At 36.3% G+C, this 15054-nt stretch overlaps 1 protein-coding gene across 1 annotated transcript; it reads right to left on the reverse strand.

The window, feature by feature from the left end:
- Positions 1-4785: 4785 nt before the first annotated feature.
- LOC104902715 (hypothetical protein) lies at positions 4786-9140 on the reverse strand. Its single transcript, XM_010690599.4, has 6 exons — positions 8695-9140; positions 8469-8535; positions 8286-8377; positions 5644-6477; positions 5481-5563; positions 4786-5210 (listed from the first exon to the last, which is right to left on the reverse strand). The coding sequence occupies exons 1-6, from the start codon at positions 8845-8847 to the stop codon at positions 5105-5107; spliced, it is 1335 nt and encodes a 444-aa protein (XP_010688901.2). The 5' UTR covers positions 8848-9140; the 3' UTR covers positions 4786-5104.
- Positions 9141-15054: the final 5914 nt, after the last annotated feature.

Below are 15054 nucleotides of genomic sequence, written 5' to 3' on the forward strand. Positions count from 1 at the left end.
AGTAGTAGTACAAGATAAAAAACAGTGTTTTACTGGGTAAAATATTTGACTTAAGGACTTAAAAGAGGAGTTACAGGAGTAGAAGATAAAGAGTTTTGAATTGTTTAACAGTAAAAGTTAACGTTAATTAATTATAAAAGGTTGGGAAAAGTGTTGTTTTTCTTTTTTTCCCCGTATGCCGGGTGTTTTCCCCGCCAAACACGCAAGGGTAGGAGGACCAAAGCAAGGGAGGAATTTAGAATTAGCCGTCACATGGATGGACCCACTTTGCGCTTCCTTTATTGGCGCTGTAAATGTAGGTATGCTGCCCATATTTATTTGAAAAAATTATAGAAACAGTTCTAACTATGAGCGATTCGTTATTTTAAGTCTTAACTAAGGATTATTTCTAAACGGTCTCAATCATACATCATTTTTACAGGTCAGTGACTTACTACAGCAGGTGAAATGTGTTTTTTTTCTTTTTCTTTTTCACCACCACCCAACACATAACCACCACCTAGCACCACCAACACTTTCTCTCTCCACGAAACCACCACTCAGATCCTCTCCTCCACCATTTCCGGCCTAAATTCCACATCTCCAGCATCCAAACGTCCCCCTTCACCCTCACCCACCTGCATTGATAACCTCCACTACAAACCAAAAATGTTGCTACATTTTATTTGAGAGGGTATACATTTAAGGGTTTTTTTTTCTTATTTACTACTCCCTCCGTCCCAAAAATGTTGCTACATTTTGACCTTTGGTACTATTTACTTGATAACTTTAATTGTCTTTTAGTTGATATACATAAGAAAAAACAGTCATGTTGGATCTTATTTGATTCGTCCTAATTTGAATTTTCCAAATATATAATTTTTATATTTTTTTCATATATGTAACTCAAGATATTGGTGTTTGAAGTTGTATCTCGTAAACTGTGAAAAAGCAAATGTAGCAACATTTTTGGGACATAACTTTTTTTATTGTGTGAATTTTGTTGAGTTGAAGGTCTCAAGTATTTTACCAAAAAAAATGTCTCGAGTAATTAATGAGCAAAAAAATTGTCTTGAGTGTACCATGTTTACGGTACACTCAAGTATGCGATAAAAGTTATAGGGTATACACTTGTACTTTTTTTTGAAGGAGAAATTTCATTAATTGAAGGTCAAATGACATCGACAATAGATATTAAAAAAAACAACATACAATTAAACAAGGTTAAATCAAATTCATCTTCGAAAAAAATACAATGAAGCAGATCGAGCAATACAGCGCAACCTCCTTGTATTTGCTGAATCAAACAACTATTGATGAGGAAGTCTATCATTCTAACATAGCTTGGGAATAACATTCTTAATAGAGCCATGTTTACCGCATCTGAGATTCCAAAATCTTCATGTTGAGTCTCGAACTTCAACAAATGAAAACAATTTCTCATACCTAAAAACAAAAACAAACAAAAAAACATACTCACAACTCCTATGGGAGAGAAGGAGTTATCCACAATAGAGACTAAAATAATCTCATAAAAAGATACTAATTTATTCAATAAAACAGGAAAAAAACTAAAAAATGAAAATAAAAGGAAAAATGGGCTTACCAAGGATGAAAATATCCATGCAGCCCCAAACTAATGAAGAAGGGGTAGGGGAGGCTAGGGTTTTAGAAGTATACACTTGTACTTGAAGTCTATTTTCTTTGTGTTATTTTTGTTTGTTTTTTGAATTTATGATAAAATACAAAATTTTCTTACAATTTTTTTTTAAAAAAAAACTCAAAATAAATAAGAAAAATTTAGAAAAAATAAGCAAAGACAAAAATGAATAGAATAGATCTTCAGCCCTCGCAATTGAATATTTCGAATCAGGAATTCAATTTGAATTATTTTAGATCTATTTAATTTTAGGTTATTTTGAGGTCTATTCACTATATTTCTCATACTTTACTTATATTGGATAGTCAATGGTTTTTTCCTTTCCTTTTAAACTAAAATATCAAACAACATGATTGAAACTTGTGGTAATTTTTGCTCAATGTTCCAACTAGAGGCGGGCATGGGCCAGGCCAGCACGCGGCCCGGCACGAGCCCGCTCGAGGCCGACCCGATCCGTTTCCCGCTACGTGGGTCATGGGTATGTCACGGTCATAAAAAATTATTTCAGGCCCGCACCGGCACGAGCCCGCCTAGATGGTCCGTGGGTCGAACGCCTATTTCCTTTGTTTTTTAGTCTAAAACTGTAAAAAAAAAAAAAACATAAAACACGAAGCACAAGCCAGGCCTGGGCCAATCCATGGACAAAAAATCTGAAAATTTCAGGCCCGGCCCGACATTTACCCAAGCTCGCGGGCCGAGCCTGTAAAAAGGCCCGGCCGATGCCCAGGTCTAGTTCCAACCACTAAAATGAACTTTAGTAAACCAAAACAACCAATAAAATTACAAGAAAGTAAACAGTAATTAAGATAATAAAAAGATTTCAAATAGGCACTATATGTTGGGACACCAAAATGAAATACAAGCACTATATTTTGAGATAGAGAAAATATGTCGCCTTAGAAAATTAGGAAAATTTGACACGAACAGTCTCAACTTTTGATTGTTCCTCAATAATTCCAACTTTAGGGTAAGTTTTTCAAAAATGATCTTATTAAGTGAATTACTACATGTATAACCACCCAAACCACCAACCCCCATCCTGCCACCCTTCCCCGCCCTTGAAACCTCCCTGCCCCACCACCGCCTCCCTCAGCCCCCCTTTCCCTGACAAAACATCAATAGTTGGAGTACATTTCAAAAATGGAGGGAGGCATCTCAAAGCAAGTGCAAAAAGGCCTTTTTGTTTTGTCATTCCTCATTTCAAAGTTACAACGTGAATTACCAATGTCATTCCCAATAAATAATAAACCACGTATACTAATGGATTTCTATTAGGAAAAGAGTATTAGTCATCAACTCAGCTGCATACTTGTCTGTTGGAGAAAGCAAACGACTTGTAAAAAGTGCCCTAAACACGACTATAATTTCTTACTAGTTGAATATGTACGTACGGTCATGGTAACTGCCGTGCCAAATACCAACTTGTCTTTTGCTTACCAAGTTGACAAAGTTGATTCTAATTTCTAAGACCCATCATTATTCATTTGCACCAAATTTTATTACTATTGTCATTTGTACTCTTGCATTTTTTATTTTCTTTTCGAGGGGGTAATTTGTACTCTTGTACTAATCTCTTGCATAAAGCACGATTTTACTATTCTACTGAAAATTGCATGCACAAAATCCTAAAGTCAAAGGAGTCAATAGTCGCATACACATGTTTGAAACATCTCAAAATTTTCTTATTACTATTGAAGTTTATCCTTTTAAGTTGGTTTGAAGAAGAGTAATACTCACGATTAGATTAGATTAGATTAGATTAGATTAAAGTAATACCCAAGCTTGTTTTGATCATATTATTCTTTTGTAAGATTAGTAGCTCCATGCTATAAAGAGGTTAATAAGTAGTGAGAAAGCTAACAATTTAAATAAAGATAATAGTTATATTTTTATTGGTTATGAAAATGATTCATGATCCATGGAAAAAAAAAACAATAGCATATCTTGCATGACAAAACTTGTCATGAGATCAGCCAAGTACGTCATTTCATGACAAATTATTAAGCGGGTTCAGAAAAGACTAAAATTCATGGCTAAATCATGAGAGTGGACCTTGTGATCAAACCTAATAGTAGTTTGACACGTAATAGAGAAAATTTATAATTAATCGACAATTTCACTAGTAAGGTGGTTTTTCACAAGACTTACTATAATATAGAGGGAAAGAAAGGAGAGGGAGATAAATAAAAAAATGAGCTGTATATTCTATCCATATGTTTCAACATTAAAAGGATTTGAATTTGTTAAGGGGGAGAAGAAAATGAATCCTAATAGTTCTTTTTCTTTGGGGCTTTTCCATTCCTCATATTGTATTCAAATAAAGAAAATATGTATTCCTCCCTATATCTTCTCTATCTTTTCTTCTCTCCATTTCCCTCTATCCAAACAAACTAGCTTATAACTCAAATGTTATTGTACAATATCCTAATAACACGAATACTATGACTTATCTAGCCGGAACTCAAAGATGTGAATATCATGATATATAATCTACATTATACTTACTCTGCTTTTTTAATTGTAATATTTTGACTTTGGAAATACTTACTTTTTGAACACCCAAAAAAAAAAAGCATTTCATGCTCTATTTTTTCTTATCTTTATGAGAAACTAGTAACATGAGCAAGAAATTAGGGATCTAAAGTGTCAACTAATTTCCTTAGGCTATATATAAATTTCATTTTCATAGTAGCTCATTTGGTACCTGAAAATAATTAATAAGTGGTGATATTTCGATAACACCACTTCATGTCGAACACGTGTTCTTTTATTTCATTAAGTTCCGTAACTGCCAATTTAAAAAAGTAATAGAAATCTTGAAGAAAAAAATTTGAGAATTGATTAAGATTACCATGAAATTGGCCAAAAATTTCTTCACAAAAGTACCTATATTGGCTATATATTCATTCTTATTACCATTTACCGAGCAAGCCGTATAAAATACTTCCGCGGAAGGAGTATATCGAGTTCTAGCGGACACCATAGGCCCCCAAGAGCTTATAAATTCAGCAAATAAACCATAAAGCCTAATGTACAATTCTTAATATAGTTATCATACTTTTATGCAACAAAAGCATTTTCCCTTTTGGTATAACTAGAGGTGCAAATGTTATGCAGCACTATCAACCTTCTTGACCAGGCACATGAAGACCTTAATCACAATCACAAACCACAAGTAATGATAATCATCACAATATGGAACATGAATTGCATCAGCAGATATCACTTTCTTCAAACCTATATATACAATACTGAATTTTTATTCTGCTGAAAAATTGCAGATCACATTTATAATCATGAAATCATCCAAGTCCCCACCCCAAACAATGTAGCTACTCGATTAGTATATCTTGTAGATAGCATTCACTCAAAGGGAATGAGGGATCCTCATATTTTTCACTCAATTTTTTTTATCAATAAACACAATCCATTTCATACTTTCATGAAAATATTGATGGCAAGGATTCAAAAAGACACCACAGATTTCGGACAGCTCATTGACAGTTGGGATGTAGCAGTATCTTGACCTTCATTTTCTTCAAATGTTATGGGTGTCCCTGTGATTGGCTTCCTAAAAATTATAAAAGTAGCACATAAGAAACAATACCATGTAGGCTTATATGTTTGACCAGTATAAATGATCATCAAAGCCTTAACATAGAATCACAACGACATATGAGTGCTAAATAATTGCAGCTGCAAAAGGGGCTGCAATAATCATCAGAATGAACCAAAAATACTGTGCTAAAGGGGTGCCATAGCCAGTTAGGCCTAATGAATTGTAACATACTATGCACACAACCTCCTCAAGGTAGAGGGGGAAAAGGACACATGGGTTTACCTTTGGGGAAGAAAAGTTTCCTCAGACAACGCCTTTTCCAGCCTCTCCTCAAATGGAGTAGCATGCCAACAGACCTTCTGATCCTGAAAAAGAGAAAAGTGTATTAGCAAAGTTCAGTATACAAAGTGAAGAATACATGTAGACTGGAAGTGAAGAGAAAGACCTCCTTGTATTTAGTTGTTGAATTTGGAATCCCATTACCATCCCAGCCCTTTGGTGATATATGGGAAGCTTCCTCTTGCTCGTTCCAGTGTGTAGCAACCAATCCAATAATAGGCCTGTCTCCAGGAGTTCTTCCCATATTAGGCTTTCTGTACCTGGCCGCTCCAAAGTTGTCGCAACGACCATCCTCCTTAAAAGGTGGAGGCTTTAGCCATGCCGATAAACTGACATCTCCGAGTTTCTCTTCTTGGACTTCATTTTTGCTTGAACCCATTGCAGAGGACGGAGTAGCATTTCCTCGCTCTGAAAGGTCCCGTTCATGATCTGATGCAGCTTGAACAGAATTTTCTTCCTTCAACTCATCCAGCTGGCAAAGATTCTCAATTGGATTTAAGACTGTATAGACATATTGAGACCTTATCCGACCATTCCCTTTCGACAGACTTTTCATATTAGTCGCAAATACAGTTCCAGGTGTTTGCATGTCATCACTTATTTTATTGGGTGTTGGATACGGTGAAGCTTTTAGCACACTGTGAGGTCTACGGACATTTAATTTTGCTGAACTTTCAGCAAGAGTTCCCACTGTTTGTATTTCATCAGGTGTCTCTGGTGAGGACTCCATAACACTATGAGAATTATGTAAATCAGACCTCTCTATATTTTCAGCCACACTTTCTGCTTGCTGGATTTCGACTGGAGTCTCTGGTGAAAATTCTGGCATACTGTGTGGTCGTCGTGCATCTGATTTGTCTACATTTTCCACAATGGTAACTCTTCTCCGTATCTCAGCCGGAGTCTCTGGCAGTGTGCCACATGCTTTAAGGAACTTTGCCTGGTTATAATAAATAAACAGCAGTTAACATCTTTCAGGTAAACAGCCGTGCACCCAGCCACCCACCCAGCAACCCAGGCAATTTGTTCAATCACTAATCGGAGTCATAATAGTCAGAATTGCTTCACTGTGTTATAATTTCATCAGGAAACTTTTTTCTCTTTTGGGCATATTATAGCGCAACGGGCCATCAGATGAGCTGAATTAGACTGCCAACATCATCCAGAGCAGAGAATATTATAGGGCAAAGGACAATTCTCTAACCTCCTAACAGTTTCAGGAAAAGGCTTCTGTGGGATGGATAGCTCAAAGCTCGAAAAAGATGCATATGACTAATGAGAAAGGCCATCTAGTTCAAGATTGCTACAATACCTGCAAGATTGCTCTTGTTAACTTCAACCAGCAAAATGAAAGGCAGGATGCGAATTCCTCATCAACTACAACAATGCCAAAGTCTTAATCCCAATAGAATGAGGTCAGTTGGGGATGCAAATACGTCGTTCTAACCCAATCTACTTTACCATTTTCTCCCACAATCTTACATCTATTAATAATTAAAAACATCTTCTCTCACAATCTTATACCAGTTATTATTATAATTGTAATTCTAGGTGTCCCTTCAAATAAAAAACGGTATAGAAAGGAAGCTTTTCAATAGTTTGACCTCTCTCTAGATTATTGCTTCATCTACACACAGTAATGAAATCCTGATCAGGCACAGTGTTCAAATGCATGTCCCTACTAAACAACGATGCATTTCACAAACATTGTTCATACTAAACAACATAAAACACATTTTTGCAGCCAAAAAACCTTTTACTTTCCTTTTCTTTTTTTTGAATTGAAAAGATATTTTACTTCGCAGAGCATTATGGCCTAGCACAAAGAGAAATCATGCTATGCATCAATATTGTCTACAGAGTTTAGTCACTCAACCGTTCATATCCAGATATATGATGGGAAGCCATTTATGCTGAGACAAAGATAACATAAGTAGAATGACGGAAGATAAGAGCTAACCAGACGGGAATATAAGTCGGAAACGTTTTAGATCTGACGTATTCCAATCGTTTATCACTAAAGCAGTCTAGTCAAATTTTAGTGAAACAGGCCAAACTCAATAGCAGGGGTTCTTGTCATAAAGTTCTTATGGCCCATTTTTTAGCCAGTTAAACATGGTCATATTGGTAATGAATTCATAGGTAATGTTGTAAGAAAATCCCATGCTAATGTCAATGGTAGTAAATTGGTAATGCTTGTCACTTCTCCAATTACCTCTTTGTCTTTCACGAATTTTCATTACTATCCACTTAATTCTTAAGTTTATACTGAGTAGTGATGGAAATTTACAAAGAAAAACACATATTTGGGCATATGTTCCATTACAGGGACATTCACATGGGAATTTCTTTGGAATATGACCTATAAATTCAAAACCATTGCCTCCATTTATTGACGGCTACCAAGTCGGCCATCAAAGTCATCACTTTGCCAATGACACAAGTTCAAAAAGATCCCCTTAATTCTTTTTTGTTTGTTTACCTCCCCTTTTTAGTTGAAAATATAGTTTATAGTCTCCATATAACTGCTTAGGGATGATTTCATTTCTCAATTACTCATTCTACCATACACAAATCTTATTTGTCACTCATTTTTTCACTGTAAAAGATATGGAAAACATCACTTTATCATTTTGTCTTACTACTCTTGCTTTAAGCATGATTAAAACCACAATCATGAAACGCATTAGAGAGAAAACATGAATAAAATTTAGTACAACCCACAGGTAAAAACAACTAAAATCTTACTTCTTCTACAAGCTCTTCCTCGACTTCGAACCGCCCCACCCGACGCACAAGGGTTTCATTCTCCCGATCTTTCACAACACTTTCATCTCTCTCTGCACCAATTTCAGAGTTTATAATTAAAATCAACAAATTCCTTCAAAAATACATAATCAAAAGAAAGATAAACTCAAAAAAATAATCCACCTTCGGCTGTAAAAAGCGACGAGAGACGAATCTTTTCCCGCGCTTCTTCCTTAGCAACAACCTGAGACTATGAAATGAAATCAATCAGAACAAAAAAATTAAACAATCAAAGCTCAAACAGAAACAAGAAAATTCGACTAAAATGAAATCAATCGAACTTATCGAAACAAATGAAAGAAGTAAAATCTTGAAACAAAATTCAAATTATGAGAAACAGAGAGCTTACTTTAGAATTGGAAGTCGGAGAATCAGGAAGAAGCTGAGGACGAGGATGATGACGATGATTGGTGTTGCGAATTCCAAAGCAGTCGAAGAAGCAAGCCATAGCTTGGACTGATCGCCAAAGAAATCCAAAAACGTCGCAGTAAGTCACTGGCATGTCATAGGATGATGAAATTAGGGTTTCTTTATAGGTGAAAAATTGGGGGAAAATGTAATGATGAAGATGATGATGAGATTAGGTTAAGCTGATAATAATGGATTTAGAGGAGAGAGAAAGTGTGTGTGAAGAATAAGATTTGGTGAGAGAGAGGGAGTGTGAAATTAATCGAACAACGCTGATTGCGTCAGGACAGAGAGTAAGACGTTTCTTCTTGCTGATTTTGAAATTTAAACTTGAGGAGGGAAAATCATCGCCTTCCCTAACGCCTCTTTGTTGCTTTTTTGTGTGTGTGTGTGGGGCAGATGACAATCTTTACTTATTAACCAAAGAAATTCAAGAGAAAGCTTGATGAATTGGTAAAAGGATACAAAGATGACTTTGAGTGGGGTCCTAGGGCTGGCAATGAGTTGAGACAGCTCGCGAGCTACTCGAACTCGAATTCACAGCTTAACGAGTCGACTCGAGTCGAACAACTCAATACTCGACTCGAGTAGTTTTCTTTTTTTAAAAAAACATGAAAAAAAGTATATAAAATGACCAAAAGGCAAAGTGAAAAACTCCTATAAAAAATAGAACTATATCAAAGGATGAGATTTGATATTTCTTGTTCATACAAAATCTTCAAAGAATGCATATAGGTAGCTGGAAGTTGGAACTGAATTCGAGCTGGAACAAAGTTCGAGTCCGAGTTCGATCTTTAACTGAGTTCGAGTTCGCGCTTGAAACGAGTTCGAGTTCGAGTTTAGGTTTCGAGTTCGAGCTTGAAAAATTGAAACTTGTGAGTTTTCGAGTCGAGTCGGGTTTGGGGTATGAATTTTCGAGTTCGAGTCGAGTTTAGTCAAATTCGAGCTCGACTCGCATCATTGCCACCCTAGTGGGGTGTGCACATGTCCAGACTCGGACTGGAATTAGCGAAAAGAAGTTAAGTTTCATTTTTCAAAAATAAAGTTAATCAACTATTAAGCTACGTTTCTTAAAAAAAATGTTTTTGTTTAATAATGAGAAGATTGGACATATATTCAGATTCATAAATGTTGGTGTTTGGTAAACATATGCTCTGAATAGCTATTTGGACTTGGGACTTGGGACACTAATTTTAAAAAAGCTGGTGGGAGGATTTTTTTTTTTTTTTTGGATTATTTGCTTACAATAATGCAACTTTTTGGCCATTCGCAGATAATAGAGCAACCTTTTGATTATCCCATAATAAAGCACGGGAGAGGGGGAATCTCTAGAGTCTGGGTTTGGGTTGGTTGGTCAAGTAGAATAGGGGAGAGGCAAAGATGGGTGGGGTGAGGGTGGCGGTGGACTCGATGGTAAGGGAAGACGGTGCTCAAGTTGCGCGGAGGTGGCTGGGTGGGGGGAGGAGAGAGAGGGGTGTGGTAGTGGGTGGAAGGAGGAGAGAGAGGGGTGTGACTGTGGGGTGGGGGTTTATTTATTTATTGTTTTTAAATTTTTTTATAAAATTTGTTTCTAGAACTAATTATTAGGCGAAACGTGTCCCATTTTACTTATTCTTCAGGTTATAATCGGTTTTGACTTACTCGAAGCTAATGGGTTATAAAGGTTGCTTTATTCTGAAATAATCAAAAGGTTGCTCTATTATTTGCGAATCGCCAAAAGGTTGCATTATTATAAGCAAATAATCCTTTTTTTGCGTTGTGGAAGATGATTGGATATTGTGAGATGAAATGTCAGTTATGCTAAAACATAATCAGCTATCATACAAACGACTAATACAATCAGCTAACAATTGAACACTATAAGCTAACTGCTAAATTATGTTAAGTTAAGAAATGAATAGGCTAAGTTCAGCAAAAATAACATCGACTTACTAAAAAAGAAGGTCAATTTAGTAAACAGCTAAAGTAAGCAGACAAAAGATTTAGATGTTTACAAATATAGAATAAATTTTAGCAAATATAAATAGAAAAGTCAAGTCAATCTACCCCCTCCCATCTGATGTAAGAAGAATTCAACAAAAAAAAGTTTTGCAAGAATTAAGGCAAAACGAAAAAGCATACAAAAAAGGACTAAATTTCTTGTTTTTAAAAAACCATATAACTTGATAAGGTAAAGACAGAGCAACACAACCAAGTTTTGATCAAAATTACTGGGACACAAGAATAGAAATAGATATGGACAAACTAGAAGACACTTAGGTTCTAGTCTTTTGGATTAAATTGAACTAAACTTAATATGGCTAAACTGAACTTAATTTTTCTGACTAGAACTAAACTGAATTAAAATTGTGAGAGGAAACTAAAAGAACTGAACTGAGTTGAATTTACCTAATTTGAACTGAATTTGTCTTTTATTTTCAAGGTACACAGTCGCGTGCTGAGCAAAGAGGTATATATCATACTCATTTATACGCGCAAGGTGCGGCATCAGCCGGAACGCGGAGAGGATTTCCCTCAAACAAAGATGGGCGTGTCAGGAAACAATGTGAAGTCACCCCTATTTCGTCTAATGACCTAAAAGATGTGTCACGTTTGGGAAGCAGAGATGAACAGAACTAAAATTTCAAAAGAACATAGCCTAAAAAGAGTAGAACCAAAAAAAAAACAAAAGTACAACTACTAAAACAAGTAATATTCCTTGTTTTAGTAGACCAAAATATACTTAATGATAAAGTATAAAACTTTTCCTAGGATAGTAATACCTTAAATGCCACCAACACTGATAGAGTGATTCCTCCCTTCCCCATGCCTCCTTGCCCCCAATTCCCACGGAAAACAAGATAAAATGTTTCATTCAATCAAGAAAACTAAATGGAAAATTACTCATTTAATCTTTAATCGCGATGATCAAGAGCAAGATCAACTGATGGAGTTTGATAATCAAGAGGAAAATGGCATCTCCAACTAGAATTCGCAGCAATTGGAAAATTAGAGGAATCATTTCTTGGTCTAGAATCCGGCTCCAAAACTCTCCTTTCGTGACCTGGTAAGAGAGTCTCAATTGCATAACAACTCTAGTTCGTCAGGATTTTTAAATTTTGAGGAAGATGATGACACTCCTTCAAAAGACATATAAGACTCTGAAAATTGCCCTATAGTTCTCCTTACTGAAGATGAGAAAAAGAAAATTCACCAGCCCTGAAAAAACACCTTAATCATAAGAATGTTTAATGGCATTCTAGGGTACGGTATATGGGATTGATGAAAAGATTAAAAAAGAAATGGCAGTTGAAAGGCAATTTAGCTCTGACATATATAGGGTGCAAATATTTCATTGCGCATTTTAGTAGTGTTGATGAGTACCATTACGTGCTTACTCAAGGCCCTTGGCTAATTGATGATATTTATCTCACTATTAGGAAATGGTCCCCTAATTTCATTCCAGAGGAAGCCTCCATTAATATTCTTACTACTTGGGTGAGAATTCCCAACCTTTTAGTTGAGTATTTTGACAAAGACTTTCTCCACAAAATTGCTTCTAAAATCGGTAAGGCCTTACGCGTTGATAAATCTACGGCCAATGCGGATTGAGGGCATTCACTAGATTGAGTATTGAAATAGATTTAGCTAAACCTCTGTTATCTAAGTTTTGGCTTAAAGGCAAGGTCTGACGGATTCAGTACGAGGGAATCAAGATGATATGCTATAAGTGTGGCAAGCTTGGGCATGTAGAAGATTACTGTATCCAGTCTCACTCGAACGATGAAGTTATGATAGATAAAGTCAATTACCATCTTAATGATGTGCAGGGCGCAATACTAAACCAACAACCTTCATCTGTAATGGAGCAATTGGGTCTTGGATGTTGGTTAAGAAACCAACTCGAAAGAGAATACCAAGATAAGACAAAAACAATCCAAATCGAAAATTTGAAAAAGTTGGCAAAACGAAGTACGGAAACAAAATTCCCGCAAAACTACCATCCAATAATCCTACTCTAAAGGATAAAAGTGAGAATGGATTGAGATTTGAGGCAATCTCCAATCAAGAAGAAACGAATATTATTTTAGGAAAAAACTTAGAAGATCAAGACTCCATAAACTACGGCAAGAGTTGAGATGATATATAGTTGTCAAATTTCCATTAATTCCATTTTGGATGCTGTGACTTTAGGGGAATCTACTCCTAGTTCAACTCAATCTCTCCCAAAGAATATTATCTTCAACTTAGGTACATAAGATCAAACAATAAAAGGACCCTCCATAATTATCCCCAAAAATAAAGCTGCAGGAGATAACTTCCAAAAAACAGTTACCCAAAAAATTTCCCTTTCATTGATATCAAACACAGTGACTAGTGCATACCTAGTAACCCTAAACAACCAACATTGAAGCCTAGTAAAGAGAATGAGATTCTAAACTTCCAGCCCATAAACACAAGCACCTAAAAATTCAGTCAGCCCCATGATTGTAAAAGCTACGAATAACAAAGCCTTAAAGCATGAATCAACCCCATCAACATCTCATGTTTCCCCCACCTTTGAATGTGATCCAACTAAAAATCCCCCTGGAGTGTTTTTTTTGTAGGACAACCAATGTATGTACCTACCTAGTCTAGCAGACCCCTTGACACATGTAATAGAGGTGAGAATATAGACTTAGATGGAACGAATCTGAAACCACCGGAATTAATAGTGACACTATTGATCCCAAATAATGATAATCGACTTTATTGATTCTTAATTGATGCCTATATGAGTTCCTGCCCCCTCTGTATCTTTATTAATGGATGACAGAATCACGAATTTAGCTCAAGCACTCTACCTATTTCTTGCATGGTTTGGAATGTGCAAGGTGCCCTTTATTGATGCGTTACGTGAAGTGGTAAGAATTAATAAACTAAATGTTATTGCATTGGTTGAAACCCACATGAGGGGCACCCAAGCTGTAAAAATTGCATCTTTGCTTTATTATTATGGGCATATGCGTGTCAATGCTCAAGGATTCAGTGGTGGTATTTAGATCATATCTACTGGAAGAGCTTGTTTCAGTTGAACCTATTATCAAGCATGACCAGTTTATTACGTTAGACATTAAAAGAGTTAATGATGAGCCTTGGTACTTCACTGCAATCTATGCAACTCCAGATCTGAACAAAAGAACTGACCTATGGAAAGAATTAGAGAATTTTTCCTCGAGTCACAACAAACCCTGGTTATTAGCAGTAGACTTCAATGATAACAGGTTTGCTTGGGAGCGCAATAGTAGTTATGTTGAAACTTCAAGATGCACCGTTCGCTTCAATTAATGGGTTGAAGATATGAGTTTGTCAGAAGTGAAATTTTCTGGTGCAGCTCATACATGGACTAGAGGTAACTCAATTGAGACTTGGAAGAGTGCTAGGCTTGATAGAGCCCTTTGCAATGGAGAATGGAGCCTTCGTTTCTAAAATGCTGCTACAAAGGTTCACCCAGCCATTCAACCAGATCATTTGCCTTATTTTTATTTTCCCGAATGGTTTCACCCCTCTTGAAAGCATCAATAGACCTTTCAAATTTCAAGTATCCTGGTTAACGCACGAAAAATTTAGTGTATTTGTCAATGAAAAATGGGACAAAGTAGCTCCGTTAATCCCACAACTAAAATCGTTTGCAGCAAATTTACAAGCGTGGAATCGAAACGTTTTCCACAATATTTTTCGACAAAAAAATATCACGTGGCTCGCATTGTTGGAGTTCACAGTTGCTTAGCAGTTTCTAAGTTAAGAGACTTGATCTAGCTCGAAGCAAAGTTAAGGAAAGAACTGGATGACATTCTCGCGCAAGAATAAGAATTGTTTTGGTATTAAAAATCGCGCGTAAAATGGCTTAGAGATGGGGATCATAACACCACGTTTTTTCCCTTAGGTACCATTGCTCGAAGGTGGCGCAACAAGATTGGGGCTATTAAAGATTCTCATAATGAAATTTGGTTGCATAACAAAGATGAAGTTAAACATAACATTGTGAATTATTTTAGCACCCTCTTCACTGATGACACTATGGAAGAAGATGTGGAACTTTCTGTGGATATTTTCCCGGAGTACACTAACTCGGGTTGGCTTAGTCTCTCTTGCCCCTACTCCGGTGGTGAAAGGTTGTGGTGATGAATATGGGGGCTCTGGAACCCCGAGTCCGGATGGATTCCAAGTTTTGTTCTTTCAAAAGCATTGGGAAATGATTGCAGAGAATGTGTACAAATTGCTCATGGATGTTCTTGAAGGTAAAGGTATGCCTCAAAATTTAAATGATACATTTCTTGTT

Source organism: Beta vulgaris, chromosome 9 (genome assembly GCF_026745355.1).
Source record: "Beta vulgaris subsp. vulgaris cultivar EL10 chromosome 9, EL10.2, whole genome shotgun sequence".
Classification (NCBI taxonomy): domain Eukaryota; kingdom Viridiplantae; phylum Streptophyta; class Magnoliopsida; order Caryophyllales; family Amaranthaceae; genus Beta; species Beta vulgaris.

Bases quoted from the DNA above. Each gene is read 5' to 3' on its own strand.
- LOC104902715 (XM_010690599.4), bottom strand. From the start codon at position 8,847: ATGCCAGTGACTTACTGCGACGTTTTTGGATTTCTTTGGCGATCAGTC. The intron at 5,564-5,643 runs GTCTTTCTCTTC...TCTCTTTTTCAG, and splicing joins CAACAACTAAATACAAGGAG to GATCAGAAGGTCTGTTGGCA. The intron at 5,211-5,480 runs GTAAACCCATGT...TATAATTTTTAG, and splicing joins GAAACTTTTCTTCCCCAAAG to GAAGCCAATCACAGGGACAC.